At 38.0% G+C, this 18,362-nt stretch overlaps 1 protein-coding gene across 26 annotated transcripts in view; it reads left to right on the top strand.

Moving 5' to 3' along the window:
- LOC127942690 (receptor-type tyrosine-protein phosphatase S) overlaps nt 1-18,362 on the top strand; it is a 184,686-nt gene that overhangs the window by 69,598 nt on the left and 96,726 nt on the right. For 25 of the 26 annotated variants that reach the window (XM_052538571.1, XM_052538575.1, XM_052538577.1 and 22 more), the window contains 3 exons: nt 2,008-2,176; nt 13,789-13,934; nt 14,877-15,018. In XM_052538571.1, coding sequence (XP_052394531.1) covers nt 2,092-2,176; nt 13,789-13,934; nt 14,877-15,018 — 373 coding nt within the window. In that variant the 5' untranslated portion in view covers nt 2,008-2,091. Of the gene's footprint in view, nt 1-2,007; nt 2,177-13,769; nt 13,935-14,876; nt 15,019-18,362 lie in introns of those variants that run through there. The other variant, XM_052538595.1, reaches the window with a different exon arrangement.

Raw genomic sequence — 18,362 nt, 5'->3', positions numbered from 1 at the left:
TCGTTTAGCTCATTGTTGAAATGAAACTTCAAACCTTCCAGTCCCAGACATGGTGAACAGGAGCTGCATTTGGAATCTGATTTGGACAGCTAGCATGGCAGAGCATCGTCAATCAGGGTGGACATATTCCTCCTTTTTGTCTGGGCATGCCGTGCCTGCTTTGGCCCTATGCTTGAGATACTCGAGAGCTGAATCCCTCGACTGACGTTTCCAATTGTTTATGTGGAGCAGAATTTCAAGTGTCGCAATGCAGGTTGACAGGAAACCCCAAGCTGACAAGCCAGCTGTCTTTAAGTCCTCACTCACGCATGATGACTTCCAGACTCTCTGGAAATGTAACTCCACACTAGAGGAGCACAAATAGCGGTTCAGACTGACACTGTGTGTGTGGATGTGATGACTGTGTTATTGTGTTGATCTCAGCAGAAGGACACAATAGACTTATTATGAAAGTCTGAAGTGTTTCGCGTGCCCTCTGGGGAGGAGAACAATAGTGGACTGTTGCAGTGCTCCCACAATCATAAATCTTGGCTTCTTGGTGACATTAGTTTATAGTTTAGACATAGTTTAGTTTTCAGCGTTGAAGAAAAGTTACAAGGTGTTTAAATCCCATTACAGAGTTATTATATAATTTTATATTGAATACATTATCATTATTATAAACATTATAAATAATATTATTGTTACAAATTATTATAATAATATTTGATATAGTATTATAATAAAAGTATTTTGTGCAATATTATAAAAATATTGTCAATATAAATTTTTTGGGGGAATACATGATATGTCCAAACTATATTGGTTTTTGGCCATTTATTGGATAATTTATGTATATATTGTACTTTTTTTTTCTATTCATCCATTTATTTTAAAGTATTGTATATTTCAATATAAATGTTCATTTCCCTTCATTGCTATAATCTAGCACTCAAAAAAATTATTATACTTGTAATGTGATGCCTAAATTCTCTTGTAGCATATTGACGTTTTGGTGATGAACTGATAAATGTGTAAATACATTAGAAATACATTTAGTCTTTATTATATTTTATACAGTATTTAAAAAAAAATACTTATTTTTATTAAGAAAGCCCAGTTTGTCTGTGACAATATTCATTTTATTTTATTTTATTGATATCCATTTTGGGCAATATATATATATATATATATATATATATACGTTTAAATTATGTTTGCCATCATTTAACACTAAGTTAATCTTTTTTTCTTTTATATATTTGTATTTGTTTAAAATGAATTTACTCATAGCATTTATTTTTTTATATATATATTCTAATTTATTTAGACAAAATATTCTAGATTTTAATATCAGGCATTTGACAGCCCGTTTAGTAGTTGCTAGACTTCCACTGTTGGTCCTCCACCAGATCCCCAGGGCTCAAATTAAAAAAGTGCCAGCTCATACTGCGACTTGTTTGAACACCCTTAGTGAGTCGCACAGGCCCGGAGGTTCATCTACAGATGCCACAGTCACTCTTTACAGAGTCTCATCGCTTCATGTCAACATCTCTTTCATTCTCAACGTGAGCAAGTGCTTCCGAAAGCAGCTACACGTGTTTGCGCGTCTCTTGCCATCTTGCCATCTGATGTACTTGCCATCTTTAATTAAATGGTGTACAAGCACGTTCGCCGGGTTTCCACCCCGTATGTGTGAGAAACACAGTCGACTCCCGAGGCAGGGAGCGGTGACGGGGGGATTAATCGCAATTTGGCTAAAACAAAGAGACGCCGTCTGAAATATTGATGAGTGTCTTGGTAATTACAAGATGGGCGGATAAGTAAATAACGAACAGATCCAGCGATAAAGCCTGACTAATTATGAGTTGTGTAAAACTGTAATTGGGAGACTGAGGGAATGTGAACAGGCTCAAACTGAGCGTGTGTGAATGAACTTGATGGTTGACTGGTGAAACAATGTTAACACACGCATGTTTGTCTCACCTGTCATTAATTATAAGCATTCTCCTGTTTTCTATCCTCCAGAGTGCCAAACGTCCAGCGTGCCGACCCTTCGTCTCCAGCCTGTGGGGCCACGGCTCTCCAGACAGGTCAGAGGTCATCTACAACATGATGCCAGCCAGCCACCTGCCCATCCTGCTCTCCCTGAGCGCCCTGCTGCTGTCTCCGCTGCTCACAGGCTCCTTGGCCTTATGTAAGACCAAACTAAGATGAAACTTAAGTTAAAAGTCAAGTTTAAGTCTCAAGTGTGTCAAAAGTCTAGAATAGACACAGTTCTTTTTCCTAGAATTAAGAGTAAGCGCCATGCAAATGTTACGACTTCAATATTCAGTTGTTGAGGAAGGCTATTTTGGGTCCGTGTCAATGGATTTCCTTTACAAGCCAAATATTGGCTGATCCAATGGTTGAGGGCGGTCATTTTGGTCCGACATCGACGTATTACCATTGCAGACCCAGTATTGGCTGATTCAGTGGATGAAGGTGGCCATTTTGGGTCAATATTGACATACTGTAATTATGGGCAAATTAGTGGTTGAGGGTGGCCAAATTGGAACATATTCCTTTACAGGACCAATATTGGGTGATACAGTGGTTGAGGGCTAACATTTTTTTTTTGTCAAAATTAACATATTACCATTGCACGCCCAATATTGGTTGATTCAGTGGTTGAGGGTGGCCATTTTGGATCAACATATTACTTTTGCTGGACCAATATTGGGTGATTCAATGGTTGAGGGATAACGTTTTTGTCAACATTAACATATTACCATTGCACGCCCAATATTGGTTCATTCAATGGTTGAGGGTGGCCATTTTGGATCAACATTTACGCATTTAATTTGCAGACCCAATATTGGCTGATTCAGTGATTGAGGGCAGCCATTTTGGGTAAGCCCTGACGTATTACCTTTACAGACCCAATATTGGCTGATTTAGTGGTTGAAGTGTCAATATCATTGTCCTGGATTCTTGTAGCAATTAAACAGTAGGTTTTGCACATTCACAGTTGTTAAGGCTTCATAATCAAAAAAACTAAACTCTGTGTGGGTTTAAGGATCTCTCCGTACATGTAGAGACGTGAAGCGCGAGATCGCTGTTTATTGGATTATTTCGTCTCTCTTTTCTGCGTGTATATCTCTTCATCAGGCGGATCGGGGCCTGCGCTGTCTTTTAATTTCCAAGGCTCGAAGTCAGGATTTGTTCTGCACCATTTCTCTCCTTAGATGGGTTTAGAGACGCATTAGGGAAACAAAACAAAGAGTCAAGTGAAGTAAAGCTAGGCGAGTGCAAGCGCGGGATGAAAGCGGAGGTAAAGCCTCCCCCCTGGTGCTTTCAAGTCTAAAATAGGTGTAATAATGTGAGAATGGGCTGCTGTGAGATACGCCACATCTTTGTTCTGTTCTCCTGTTTGTTGGTTTTGTAAGGCAGGCCCAAAATCGAATGTACGTGAGATGCAATGAGGGCAAGCAAAACTTTTCCTAGTTGTGTGTTGCTTGAATGTCTAGTCGACTTAATCGGACTATAATTCACGTTTTTTTTTTTTTTTTTTTCAGGTTCACATTTGTAAAGAGGCGTTAACTACAAATGCAATAAAAAAATGGCTAGATTTTAGAACGAAATTGATGTTTTCCAAGATTAGTTGGAAAGTCTTACTTTTAACGCTGTTTGGAAACACAAAAATAGCGCAGAACATTTTAATTATGCATTTTAGAACGCAAATAAAAATAAACTCGAGCTAAAAGAGATTGCATTGTTTCTCAAATCCTTAAAAAAAACAATTTGGCTATTTTTTGCATTTGTATACTTGCGTTTCACCTCACATATTCTTAAAAAGAGATCCCAAAATGAGTCTGTAATTGTCGTACATTAACTCATAAGGACTCATTTCGGTCTCTTTTTCCAGCTCACCAAAAATGTGATTATCGATTATTCGATCAGAAATATTTGAGTCCATATTGATATCTCTGTCAAATCTGAGCACGATCTTGAGACTTTGGAACTGATGAGTAAAATCTCAACCATTTGTATTCTAGGACAAACAACTTGGTCATTAACTAGATCGCATTTATGCTGTCTATGACTATAGGATATGTCATTTTTCATTATCAATCCATCTGTGTTTTTGTACCACAACGTCCCTAGAATTGCTCTTCTGTTTGCTGCGGAGCCAAAGATGATATGCTACTATTTTTGAGAAAAAAGTTAGCATTTAAATGTTAGAAGCTAGCAGTTAGCAAATAGTTACATTAATAATTATAAATAAAAATATCTAAATCGATTAAATTAACCATTTTAACTGTTCAGTGTTAAATGTAGTGCTTTGTATGAGAGACTGGAAACTGTCAAGCGACTCTTTTAGGAAAAGAGTTAGCACTTAGCTGCTAAAAGTTAGCAGTTAGCAACAGCTGCACTTGATCTAATGCTTCATTTGAGAATTTAGGGACAGTCAAGATAGTCATTTGGGAAAGCAGTTAGCACTTGGTAAATTTGACACTAAAACTTAGTAAAGTTACAAATAAAAATATATTTTTTTAACTGATAAAAACTACAAAATCAGATTTTCTAATGAAATTTTAGGATGGTACAATAATTGTGTCGGCTAGCATCGTGCATGCAATGCAACATTGCATAAAAACGTTGCATGTTTTTTTGCTACACTAATTGGACAGTGTTGCTTGTTTCTAGTTAAGCTAGTAGCATCTCATAGGTGAATCAAAATCACATTTGTTTTCTTTGAATATCTTGTTTTGCTTAGAAATGCATCCAATTGTGGATGTAAATTGTGTTGCAATCTGTCTCGTATTGATTTAAGTGGTTTTGTTCCTGTTTAAAGGCGCCGTTCGGCCCACACACACCGTCCAGGTGGATTTGTGATCGTGGTGTCTTACAGCTGTGCCACACACACACATACACACACACACACACACAAAGCGAGTGGATGTCACCTCTGTGAGAGGTTGCCAACTGCATGATGTCATCCTCCGCCTCCCTCTCGCTCGGTCATGCTCTCATAAATCAACATGTGGAGGAGACGTTTTTAATCAAAAGAAAAAAGGGCTGTGAATAAATCTGGCTTGTGGTAATAAAGCTGGGGGCTTGTGTGTGTGTGTGTGTGTGTGTGTGTGTGTGTGTGTGTGTGTGTGTGTGTGTGTGTGTGTGTGTGTGTGTGTGTGTGAAGAAAGTCCAGCAGTTTTACATTTACACGATTAGCTTTTGAGTGCGCATGCACACACACACACAAACACACACACACACACACACAGTCTCTGTCCACACTATAGAACTTGCTGGCATCAGATGAATAAAAACTAGAATTAGATTATTAGTTTGGCGTGTGTGTGTGTGTGTGTGTATAAAGGTTATGTTGTATATTCATTTTTGTAAAATAAATAAATAAATACACTTATTGTAAAAACTAAACATATATATGTCTTTATATATAATATTTATTATGTAAATTTTGCATTTATTTATAATTCATTTGTTTTATAATTGTATTGCATACAATGACAATAAATTATATTTCTTGATGTATTTGTGAGTAGATGTTAATTGTATTTATTTGTTTTATAATTATTTTATTATGTAGAATATCATATACAAAAAAGTATTCCATGATATAAACGTAACTAAATACCTAAATACTTTTTTATGACTAAAAAGACAAATGCATATAATTGTGTAGTGACCAAACAAATCTAAATACTTTTCACTTGTTTTTATAGCCTAAATTAAAACTATAAAAATTTCGCCTTGTCTCCAAAATGACATTTTATAACAATAAGATGTTATATTTGTCTTCAAATCAACAAGCTTTTTGACCAAAAATGTATGTATTAGCATGATTTCAGCCATGCACTCTTTAATTCATATCCTTCAGTTTGGGATGAGGCGTCAGATGAGGGTCCGCTTTCCCACAGTCCTCCACACCAGCTCTAAAAACAGTCCATTTAGCTCGGGGTGTGCCTCTGTCTGACCACAAAACACCCTGTCCAGCGCCACACTGACCGGCCCAAAATACCCCGTGTCGAAACTCTACACCGCAATCTGCACAATACCGTGGTCCCACGTAGCGCCATAAAAATCACTTTGTGTTTCTTCAGACTCAGAGTATCATTGCTCAATAACACAGGCCTGTGTTTTTCTTCCATTTCGAGTGTTTATGTTTGGAAGGTGTGCTTACAATGATTTCCTGTGGCTGGCGCTATATTAGGAATCGAGCCAAAGGTCCGTTCGTTGGCGTTCCTCGGAACGGTGCTCATTATGTCGCAATTTTTTTTTTTTGGTAAGCTTTATATTAAAGGCTTTGATAAAAAAAAAAAGTTTTTTCAGGTTGCTTATTAAAGGGCTAGTTTACCAAAGGAAGAAATCCCTTTATCCTCATGACTTTCTATCGTTGAGCACCAAAAGAGACGTTTCGATAAATGTCCATGCTGCTCCTTTCCAAGAATCATGACTAGGGCATGTCAAAGATAATAAATTACTAAAAAAAATCCAGAAAACTTGTCTGAATGACACTTGTATATGGTCAATATATGTTGAAATTTTGTTTTAAAAGTTAATAATTGCTTTAACAAAGCTATTAAATTTAAACATATTGCATGCAAGACTTCGCAAGTGTCATTCTGACAAATTTTCTATTTTTTATGGTCATTTCTTAACCTTTGTTAAACACTGACATTGTAATTAAATTTGTTGGTGCTCCAAGTTTTTTTGCATGTCAAGTTTGAATATGCAAAAGTATAAATTATATTTCACGTTTAGGCTTGCATTTCTTCCTGTTTTCTCACTCAAATCTACCGTTTGACTTAAGGAGACTTGGAATTTAGTGCAAAAGTTTTCAAAAACCAATTTTTTTCTTTTATAGAGCACAACAAGATATGTTTTGACAAATGTTCATGCTGCTCCTTTCCAATAATTGTGATTAGGGCTTAAGAAACAATGGAGAAAAGCAGCAGAAAACAACCTGTAAATGTACAAAAGTACAATTATTTCAGATTTACGAAAGAAAAATCTTTAATTTCTTACTGTTGTCAATCAGATGTTTTGATGAATGTTTGTTTGGCCTTTTCTGAGTAAGCTCAAGACACAACAAAAGAGCATTATACAAACAGTCCATGTTAATTATGTGATTAATTCGTTATTTTAGTCTTTGTGTGCAAAATATGATAAAATTTGTGCCTTATTAAAGGAAATAACATTGTAATTAAACTGAATTAAAAGGACTTGTGAAATGTATTTCAAGTCTTTACTTGGAAAATAAGGCAAAACTTATTATGTTTTTCCTTATTAATGCAAATAATGTCTTAAATATGAAATATCCGCCACTCCAGGTTGGACGTATGTCGTGCAGATTTCCGCCGTTTCTCACGTCAAGTTTAAATATGCGAAAGTACAAATGAGTTTTCAGATTTACCACATAAAGGACCTTAATTTTCTACCTCTTTTTCGTCCCCAAGTATATCATACCACTTTTAATAAGATTCACAAGCTTGACACAGCCTCTGATCACTGTATGCTTTCATTGTATGGAAAAGAGCAGCTTGAACATTCTTCAAAATATCTTCTTTTATCTTCTACAGATGGGAGTAAGTCAAACACGTTCGGAAGAACACATGGGTGCATTAATAACAGTATTTCCATCTTTTTAATGTCCTGAAAGTAGTTAATTTGACCAGTAGACGGCGCTTCGGTGGATTGCGTCACCTCCACCTGCTGTATCTATAAACACACACACACACACACACACTTTCCTGGGTAGCCCAGATTAATCATGAAACAGATTAGCAAGCTCGGATTTACTGAATGTCAAAAATGATTATTGCATGTCGCCGTCGTGATCCCTGAGACCGCTAAGACTCGAGTCCCATCAGCCCTTGCTTCGATAGATTATAAAGGCACTTTCGTGTTTGACTCCCCGATGAATTAACGAGCAGATTCTGAGACTTAACGAATCAGAATGCATTGTTTACAGATACACAAGAGGCCTTTGATTGCATGTATTACACATGCTAAAGCGAATATTTGATGATTTGGTTTATTTGATCCAGCGACGCTCGTTTTAGTTTGTTTATTGTTCTCATTTGCATAATTGATGTCACGGCTACAATTAAAAGCGGTCAGCCGTTGAATCCAAGCCTGACTGAAATAATGATGTTGTTTGTGTTATCATTTTCTCAGCTAGAGACACGTTTCGTCTATTGTGAGATGTTTATTCGCCATCATTTGGGCTTTTGGGTATTACAGTATTTGGAAGATTTGCGAACACTCATTTGAGATTCTCACGCCGTCCTCTCCCGAGGATTTAACCCTTGAGCGATCACAGGTGTCCGTTTTTACGAGGCCTGAGGATGCTGTAAATCACATTGGATTGTTGTAATTTCCTCCTCGTTTCAGTGGACCGGCCGTTGCTAAATTGGCCGTATTGTTCAACTTAATTTCCTAAAGTTCTCAGTAGAGTTTGACTTGCTCACCCCACACCTGCTAAAGAAACAAGCGGCTCATTGGGGTGAGCTTGGAGGTTCGTAATCAGTGGTAATTGTAGTATATACAGGGGGATTGTGGGAAGGGGAAGCAAAGCGAGTGTCTTCCTGTTTTTGATAAGAGTGATAGTTTTCTTTATGAGCTTTTATGTTCATTTCTAAAAATGTGAACGAATGCAAAGACGTTTGAATTCTGCTGAGCTGATATTTACTTTTATTATTGTTTAAACCTAGAATATATTTTTATTTATATTTCTTTTTCAGGAAAAAATGAAGAAATAATTGTCACTATTTGTTCTCCTCTTAATCTCATTGCGGTCTATGAGAAATAGATGTTGAAGAGATTTTGTTGTGATTGTTGTTTTAATTTTTTTATTAATGTTGTTTAATTCTGATGAGCCAATAATATTAATATTTTATTATTAAGAAAACATTTTATTATATATATTTGTTAAGGAGGAATAGAGATGAGATTTCAATTTTTTTTCCCAAATAAAATTTTGATAAGCCAGTAAAAAAAAAATTTTTTATTATATATTTTTATTACTTTTTTAATTTCTCCAACTCAATGTTGCCTATAAGAAATAGAGATTTTTTTTTTTTTTTTTTTTTTTTTTATATAAAATTCTGATAAGCTGAAAATATTTTTTTTAGTAATTTATTTTTCCAAAGATGATCAAATTTATGTTACTTAACATATTTAGAGATTAAATTTCTTTGTGATAGTGATTCTTTTATTTAAAAAAATCTGTTGTTGATAATAATAAAACAATATATTTTGATTATTGATATTTGAAAAGAATTTGATCATGAGTTAGTTTTTTTTTTTTTGTATCCCCGCTTAATCTGTGTACAAGAAATAAATCTCAACTGAGGCTTTTATAATTATTATTATAATTTTGTGAAAGTTTATTCCTAGTTTCGAGTCTGAGAAGTCATTATATTGCAGACGCCGGTGTGTTTTGCCCAAATGCCGTTGTCATGCTCTGCAGTATAAGATCGAAGTGACCCGCTAAGCGCTAATGATGACCTCACGAAAACATCTGCACAAAAACCACATGTGACCTTTACTGCCATCTGTTTAGAAATCTCCTCTGAGTGGATTTAGTTGCTCACAGATGCTCCACAACTGTGTTTTTGACTTATGATTTGCATTACCCCATATAACTAGTCCTTTTATGGTCTTTTATGGTTCCTCCTCGCTATGGTCGATTATCCGCGGAAAGAGAAATGCTCGGCCCGTGTGTGTTTAATAGCAATGGTCAGATCTGTTGACTGATTGGCATGTTGGTTTCATGTGACCAAAGAGAGAGAAAAAGTCCAATTTGGAGGAAGAAGGCCCACCGAGACCAAATGAGAAGCAGTCGAGGACACGGCCACAAATCTCTGTCTTCCAGCGGCCAAAGCTTTAGTTTAATATGAGTTTTTTTCTCCAGCCGAACAGTTAAGAAGATTTTTAGATGAAACCTTGCTCTTTAGCGATTCATTAAATGCAAGTAAGTGGCTAAAGTCAGGAAAGCACATACAGACAATATGAAATGATTCCCCGTGGCTTTTGACGCTATATCGAGGTCTTATGAAGAGAAACGATCAGTCGGTGCAATACTTATAACATTATTACCTGCAATCCAGACTCGAATGAAGGGCTCAAATGAACATTTTTATGGTTTCTCAGAGTTTATGTAGGAAGGTGAGCTGATTAAGACTAGCTGATTCACTTTATGTGTTTTAGACGCGTTTCACATCATTATTGGCTGCTTTAATAGTATAAGTGTATGTGTGGTTATATAAACAAACAAGTGAACTAAACCAGTTAATGAAATTGAACAGTCTGTTTGTGGAAAATAATTGTTTTCTTGAAGCTCTGGATTTCAGGTAATACTGTTATAAATAATGTACAGTTTTCTTGCACCGACTGATTGTTTCTCTTCATAAGACCTTCATAAATATATCGTCAGGAGCCACGGGGATTCATTTCGTGCTGTCTGTATATTCCCAAAGAGTCAGTAGCCACTGACTTGCATTTTATGAATCACCAAGGACCACGGTTTCAGCTAAAAACGTCTTTACTGTTCTGCTGAAGAAGAAAAATTCATTTTGAATGGCCTGATGGTGAGTAAATTAAACACAATTGTTCATTTTCTGGGTGATCAATCCCTCTACAAGACCCTCTTTTGTCTTTTTGAGGTTGCTGTGAATATGAAGATGATTGCAAGGACCTTGTTGGCATATGTGATCGTTTTCAAAACCCTGGTCTTGTTATCATAAGAGCAGGTGCTTGACTTGTTTGTAGATCGTGGGTTAGAGCGTAAACGTGGCAGATGTTTACCTGAACATGTTGCTCACATTGATTTCTCAAATTACAGCCACTCAGGACATTATCCGCCACTGGGATCCCCCATAATTGGCTCTTTCAGAGCTAAAGTGCATATGATACCAAAATGTTCACCGTTACCCTTTCAGATAAGCCTCAATCAGTAGTTGAAATGTGGCTATTTTAAAACAAGATGTGCCACAAGTGATGCTCTCTCCCCTTTCCTAAACACCGCTGATGGGATGCCATTTTTTGGGCCGGCATTTTTCTAATTCTCAGCATAATGGAGCTGTTTGGTTTTTTTTTAATATAAGCCCCAAAAGGTTTTTATATTTTTCTCTGTTGATTATGGTGTTAGTCATCTAACTGCATCTGTGACCCCAAGCCTCCCATTATAGGAGTCTCTCCAGATGGAGGCGGAAGAAACATGTTATTGGAAGCGTTTCGAAACTCATGCAGCTGTTAATGCAAGAAAAACAGTCTGAAAAAAAATCATGCATGTGGAGAAAGACAAGTATGTTTTTCCTCTCAGCAACGATAAAGTATTAATAACATATATGCCATAATCAGAATTTTATACCATCCAGAATTTTTACACCAATGCAGCCTGATTGGACGAGCCACTTTCATTGTCATCATGCAGTTGGTACACACCTGTAACTGGGCATCAGTTATTGCTATGTTATACCATATGCATGTAATCTGTTAGTTGGGCACATCCGTGCTTGTTCATGCCGTGTTCATTTGGTATGGTTTGTCCTTCGGTGTCAGTCGTGTGTACTGTAAACACCTGCTCGTGTGCAGAAGCGAGTCTCGGCGAGTGGAAAGGTTAATTGCCTGAGTGATCTTCTTTGTCTCGTGAAGTAGCATGGGTGATCAAAGCTTCTCTATTACACTCACAAGCTCTCGTCAGACGCGCTGTCAGAAAATCCATACACCACTGTCGCGTGAGGCCGCTGATGGACACGGGCTACACACAGTACGCAAGACCCTTACAGCACAGTACGCTGAACTATAACCTCAATTTATCACTCACAGCTAGTTTTTTGTCCTTCCTTGTACATCTGTAATCCTTCACACTTTAACTCTTCTACTTTTGTTAAAAGGATTGATCAAGGACTTAGTGAGCAATTTATGGCAAAAGTATATTTGTGTATGTTCTGTCATACATTTATCATACTTTCTGTAGATAGTTAAATCGCAAAGATTATTTTCATGATTATTCATACAGACCTACAGAAAAAAAATTACCCATTTGATCATTTTATACTTAATTATTTTTGTGGTTTTGTCATTTTTATTAACGTTAAATATTTTATTCATTATTTCGTACAAATATTTTATATTTTTATAATTTTTAAAATAATATTTAGAACTTAAAAAGTTCACACTTTTTTAAATATTTTAAACTTTTTTTTTTTTGCCAGGATTTCTCAAGTTCCTCTTGATAAACTTTTTAATCTAATATTTTATTCATTATTTCAGAATTTTATTTTAAATTAGCAAATTTTATACAGTTTTTACAAATGTAATTATTTATTTTATATATAAAAATATTTTGTTTTATTTACTTTGTATTATTTTTATATTATTTTTATAATATCGCTGTATAGGAGTCACTTTTAATTACCCCAAAATCAATGAAAAATTATGAAAAAATATCACAATGCAATTTTTATTATTATTATTTTATTTTATTTTTTTTGGCTGAAATGTCAGTCTCTGTGTCCTACAGAAGGACATGTTTAAAATCTCACCGGAGCAGGTCCACCTGGCTCACGGTTCAAAGAACCATCATGTTTTTGATGTCTTGTTTTTGCTCTACTAAACAATTATGACTCACACTTACTAAAGTGGTGAACCTGTGTTGTGAAAGTTGAGCTTTCATGACTTCAGAATGAAACAGAAAGTCCTCAGGCTTCACTCTCTGGAACTTCACTTCAAGTGTGTTTAACCGCACACGAGATTCAGGGGCTCGCGTCTGCCTGCCCACGGGCAGTCAATAATTAATTAGCCATGCATGCCTGACCGTTTGATCATCTCCTCATATCCGTGCGCGCTCTGGATTTTCACATGTTCCCCCTTGAGAGCCTCTTCTCATGTCTTGTTGTGTCAAGCTTGACCTACTGCTCTGCAAAGAGAAAAAAGCGAGCGCCAGTGGAGGCCCGCCGAGAAGAGACGAGGTAGACAGCATCACGATTTGATGAGCCAAGAACAAACTGTACTGGGTTCTGAGGGAAAAAATGAAATTGTTTTATTTTCTAAAACTAGTGCGATCCACAAATAACAAGCAGCAATGGTAGAAAAGATGACAGCTCTTCCTCTCCAGAAGCTGGAATAGCTAGGTCACGATCTATCGTCAACGACTGTCAGTCCTGGATGTCGTTAGATTACAGATGGCATGTCTTACGGGAAATGTGCGTAGGGTTTTGGATGTTTCACCTGACAAGGGGCTTTCAAATCAAGGCAGAGTTGCAGGCACTTTATTATTCATTGGGCAATAAATTATTCAGAGTGGCGTCGACGTGTGCATTGTCTATGGTGTAATTACCGACATGCTGAAAAACAGCCACTTTCCATTTGCACTGACGCAGTTTCTTGTCGACATCTCTATCGTAGCAGAATGGGTCACGAGCCCACTCCAGTCCTAGTGCCCTTGCTCGCTATTTTACGCTCGAATGCGCTGTTACTGTTGAATTCAGTGTGTGTGGGTGTGTGTTCAATCACTAGGTAATTTAATTTAATTGATTTGCTGTTACATTGGCCTTGTGACGAATTGGGTTAGCTTCACTTTACCTGCACTCAAAGTTCACTATTGCTTGCTGTACCCGTATTTTCCCAAAATGCAATGCATTCAACTCTACTGTGCATTTCCAGAGTGAACGGGAAATTATATCAGCTGTCATCATCTCTTTCTTGACGCTTTTGAACGGACAGCCAAAATGTAAGGTATTTTGTTGAAAAAAAGCTGAATGCTAATTGTATTATGCTTGTTTTCTTTTTCTTTAGCTTCACCCAGGTTCACAAAAGTACCTGTTGACATGATCGGCGTCTCCGGAGGTGTTGTATCCTTCGTGTGCCAAGCCACAGGTGACCCCAAGCCAAGTGTAACCTGGAATAAGAAAGGAAAGAGGGTGAATTCTCAACGCATCGAGGTGAGACTTAGCATGCTAGCACTTATTCAGTATATCAGTTGAATACTCAACAGTTTTTTTTTTGTTTTTTTTACAAAACGCCATCAAAAAGACATCTGGAAGATGACATCAAAAAGACATCTGGTTTTTGGGTTCAATCTGAAGTGTTTACACAGCATACATATCTTAGCTTCTGTGGGTTTTAGCCTGTCTTATATTATTTTCTTGTTTGCTGTATTCTTTTGTCATAACACAGCTGGCATGTTGATCAATGTTTAGTGTACCTTAATTAAAACTAGCTCCTAACACAAAAATACGTTGGCGGTTTGAAGTAATTCGATTCCTTTGAAGGCTTTGCTTTGATATTGATCTACTCACACTTAGGACAGTGTGCCATCACTGGGCTGCTTCTCATTATCGTAGCCTTGAAAGCTCACTCTCCAAAAAAGCAAAGAGAGTTTTGCCACTGGCTTACAAAGAACCTCATTCCTCTTTGTCATTCCCTATTGATTTGAGCGACTGTTTCGCTACAATGACATCAAATGCGAAGGCACCACAGGAGCCTAATTAACTCTCTTGCATAATTTTAGCTCACAGCAACATCTAGATGTTACTGGACAATTTGGCATCTTAAAATAGGAGCACAACAGTTTTTTTTTTTACCAAAACTCATTGTTGTAAACATGGGAAAGATTAGGGTTAGGGGTCAAAAGTTGGGCAAGTTGGTTGATTAACTCAAAACGTTTCAGCAGGGAAGTAACATGTCATTTACTAAGACTGTTCCCCCTAGAGCAGCTAAGAATTAAGTGCCTTGCTCTCGAGGCACCTGGGATCTGTAACTCTCCACTTCACAGTCTTTGTGTCTTCAGGCCAGATTTTTAACTACCAGACTTCAGTTAATGACATTTTACCATGAAACATCTGAATGTAATAAACCGAATTAATCTTTATCCTCTAACACAGACAATAGAGTTTGACGAAGGTGCTGGGGCAGTCCTAAGGATCCAGCCTCTCCGGGCGCCTCGAGACGAGAACATCTACGAGTGTGTGGCCGAGAACACCGAAGGCGAAATCAGCGTCCAAGCTAAGCTGTCAATTATCAGAGGTATGACTAAAGTCAAATGGGTTGACAGGTTTTTGTGAACCAACCCTTAGTGTCTGGGGTTTCCAGTCCTGCCCCTAGAGGGCCACTGTCCTGTAAAGTTGATCTGCTTTGAAGTTTCTACACTATAAAATATGTCCCTGCAGTGGTACCCTTTCAACAAGTACACCCCTTTTACCTTACTTTCCCATAAAAGGTGCTTATTATTACCTTAAATGTAAATATCTATATCCAAATCATACATATAAATACCTTTTATCAAGGTACCATTCCAGTAACAGCTTTTGCAAAAAAAAAAAATCTAAAAGTGCAGTGATCCTGAAGAACTTGAAAAGTTGGTATAGGTGTCTTTTAATTGGATTCTGGAAGTTGACCCTCCAGGAGCAGGGTTGGATCCCCCTGCTTTAACTGTGCAACCCCCTTCAATCCTCAGGACCCACCTCCCAGAATGTTTTAGATAAGTCCCCTAGGAACTGATGAGTTTTAATAAGTGAGACATCTAAAACATTCTGGAAGTTAGGTCCCGAAGACTGGAGTTGAGGAACACTGCCCTACAGGACCATCTCGGCAAATGGGGAACTGACCAGCATTCTCCGGTTGAATTTGACCTAATCTTACTGTTCCAAAAACTCTAAATCCCTCCTAGCAAATAGCAGAACCTCTGTCGTCCTAAACATCAAGTTATCCGCTTGTTCCCCATGCGCCGAGGTCTAGCCATCTGCTTCGTCAATGCCGAGCGCTGGGGCAGGCAGCTTGCAGGCTTCTTCCCGGGCCCGAACCCAAGCCGAGGGTTTTTGTAGGCAGCCCAGTTTTACATGAAAATCCTGGCTTTGGCAAGACCCATGCGGCTCAGGAAGGAACACAGGCGGTAGCACAAGGGGGGAAAAAAACGTCTGCTGCCCCCTTCGCTCTCTCATCCCCATCTGCTGTGGGCACTTATTTACATCGAACCTCATCAGTAGATCAAGCCCCACACACACTCGTCCAAAGGACGACACATGTGTCCGCACATTCCCAAAGGAGAGTGCCACTGCTCCTGAGCTTTTGTGTGTACATCAATCAAAATCAATTAAACTGTCCACTATTCCAGCTGCAATTTGTGGTTTCCAGCGGGTTCTTCTTACATTTTGTCCCTGGCCAACTTCTGAAACTGGTGACTTCATTAAGTACCCACTCACCTTGCCGTCTTCAGGGTGTGTCCGCTCGTCTGCGGCAGAGAAAACACGGGAAGGCTTTGCAGTAATTTTACCAGTGCTATTTCCAGAGGCTTATGTTTGTTTTTTAGCTGCCTTCTGGCTGCCCACAAGAACGGTGAGCAGAATGCTTAAGATGTTGCCATCTGCTTTTCCACCGTGTCGCAGAGTCCTCTGAGAGTCCTTGGAGAAAACTGAAGCAAAGACACCTGCAGCCGTCGCTGTTGCTTCTCTGTGTCACTACAAGCGTCGAACCCTCGCTTCCCCTCCTCTGCTTTCTTCTCTCGTAGCCTTGCTGTTTTTCTCTTCCATCTGACCCTGACTTTCAGCCCTTCTTGGCAGTCTTGTCCACCAGTGACCCGGAACATGCACTTCATAGACTCTAACACCAACAGCAGCCCAGGTTTTGCCATCTGGTTGCTTCCTGTGAGGCGTCAGACGCTCACACGCTTCTTTACACATTCAGGTGTGCCTGGACTTAGCTTGCCCCTGGTCACGCTGTGAGAATGCTGGGTTCAGAGTGCTAGCCAACAAAAGATCAGACGGGGAACGCTGGACTGCTCAGCCATGGGTTTGGCATCGCGCAACCCGAAATCCAAAGGTGTCAGACCACTTTTCATTTTCCCGAAACCTTCTGTATCTTTTTAGACAACATCATAGGCTAACTCCAGATGTGAAGGCTTTTGTGAAAGTTGGCTAGTTATAGCAACAGCGCAAACTGTATTATGTCGATAAGGCAGTCCTAGAATGCACTGCACTAGGCCCAGTGGAAAAAAAGTCCATACACGATAGCAAACAATGCTAATAGCTGTCTTTGCGTCTACTGTCTATTTTTATTCTCATTAAAGTGTTGTGTTTTTAGCATTGCAATATATTAGCAAAAAATTGTTGTAATATGTTGTGTATCAATTATAATAGCTAAAAGTGGTTAGGGTTTTACATGCACTCTTTTACCTTTTATTTATTTGTGATATGTATTTTTAAACGTATTGGATTGTTGTGCAGTTAGGTTAGCAACATGTTAGCAAGAAACATTCGTAATATGTTGCGGATCAAAAAGTAGTTTGGTTTAGGGTTACAAGTGTACTATTTTCCTTAGTATTTGTGTGTTTTGTATTGTTATGCTTATTGGTGCTGTTAGCTTAGCAGCATGTTAGCTAGAAACTCTTGTTTTCTCTTGCGGATTGATAAAATTGATTACAAAGTAGTTAGACTTAGGGTTACAAGTTCATTATTTTACCTTTTATTTGTGTGTGCTATGTATCTTTAAACTTATTGGCTTACGTTGCTGTTAGCTTAGCAGTATGTAGGGAAACATTTGTAATATGTGCTGTGTTGTTAGCCTAGCAACCTGCTAGCCAAAAACTTTTGTACTCTATTGTGCATTGATAAAACTGATAAAAATGCTATTTTTATGGTTACAAGTGCACTATTTTACGTAATATGTTTGTGTACTTGATATTTTTAATCTTATTAGTGTGTAGTGCTGTCTGCATAGCAACACTTCAACCCGAAAACTCTTGTTATCGGTTGTGGATTGATAAAATTATTACAAATAGTTAGGTTTAAGTCAGTGAGTGCACTATATAAGCTAATATTTTGTGTGTGCTGTGTATTGTGTGTTATGGTTTAAGCTTAACAGCACAATTACTAAAAACTATTGTATTCCGTTAGATGGATAGATTTATTTGATAAAGGTAGTTATGTTTAGGGTTAAAAGTGTGCTAATTTACCTAATAATTATGCGTGGCGTGTAGCTATATGCTTATTATAGTGTTTTGCTGTTAGCTTAGCAACATGCTAATGGGAAACTCATTTGTAGTCAATTGGTAAGTTGGGTTTTTTTTTTGTGAAGAGCTCCATTTGAATTGCTGCCTGTGAAGAATGTCTTAAATCAGTGCTTTATTAAAAGGTAGAAGCCAAGTAGACAGTGATCTTATCTTTTTGTCAGTTTGTTTTGCTTTCTTCACCTCTTCTCATCTCTGATCTCATCCTACACTTCCAGAGTTGGCACTGTGACCCTTCCTTCTTCAAACTCTGGGCGCAGGAACTCGTTAGCACTGCAGAGCGCCGGAGAGGATGCTCTCACCGCAGCCCATGCCTGTTTGATCAGACTGTTTAATTGGCCACCACCCTGCAGGACGAGCCACGTTG

The sequence above is a fragment of the Carassius gibelio genome, chromosome A22 (assembly GCF_023724105.1).
Source record: "Carassius gibelio isolate Cgi1373 ecotype wild population from Czech Republic chromosome A22, carGib1.2-hapl.c, whole genome shotgun sequence".
NCBI classification, from domain to species: domain Eukaryota; kingdom Metazoa; phylum Chordata; class Actinopteri; order Cypriniformes; family Cyprinidae; genus Carassius; species Carassius gibelio.
The sequence above is the reverse complement of the archived record's forward strand: the minus strand, read 5'-3'. Positions and strand labels throughout refer to the sequence as shown.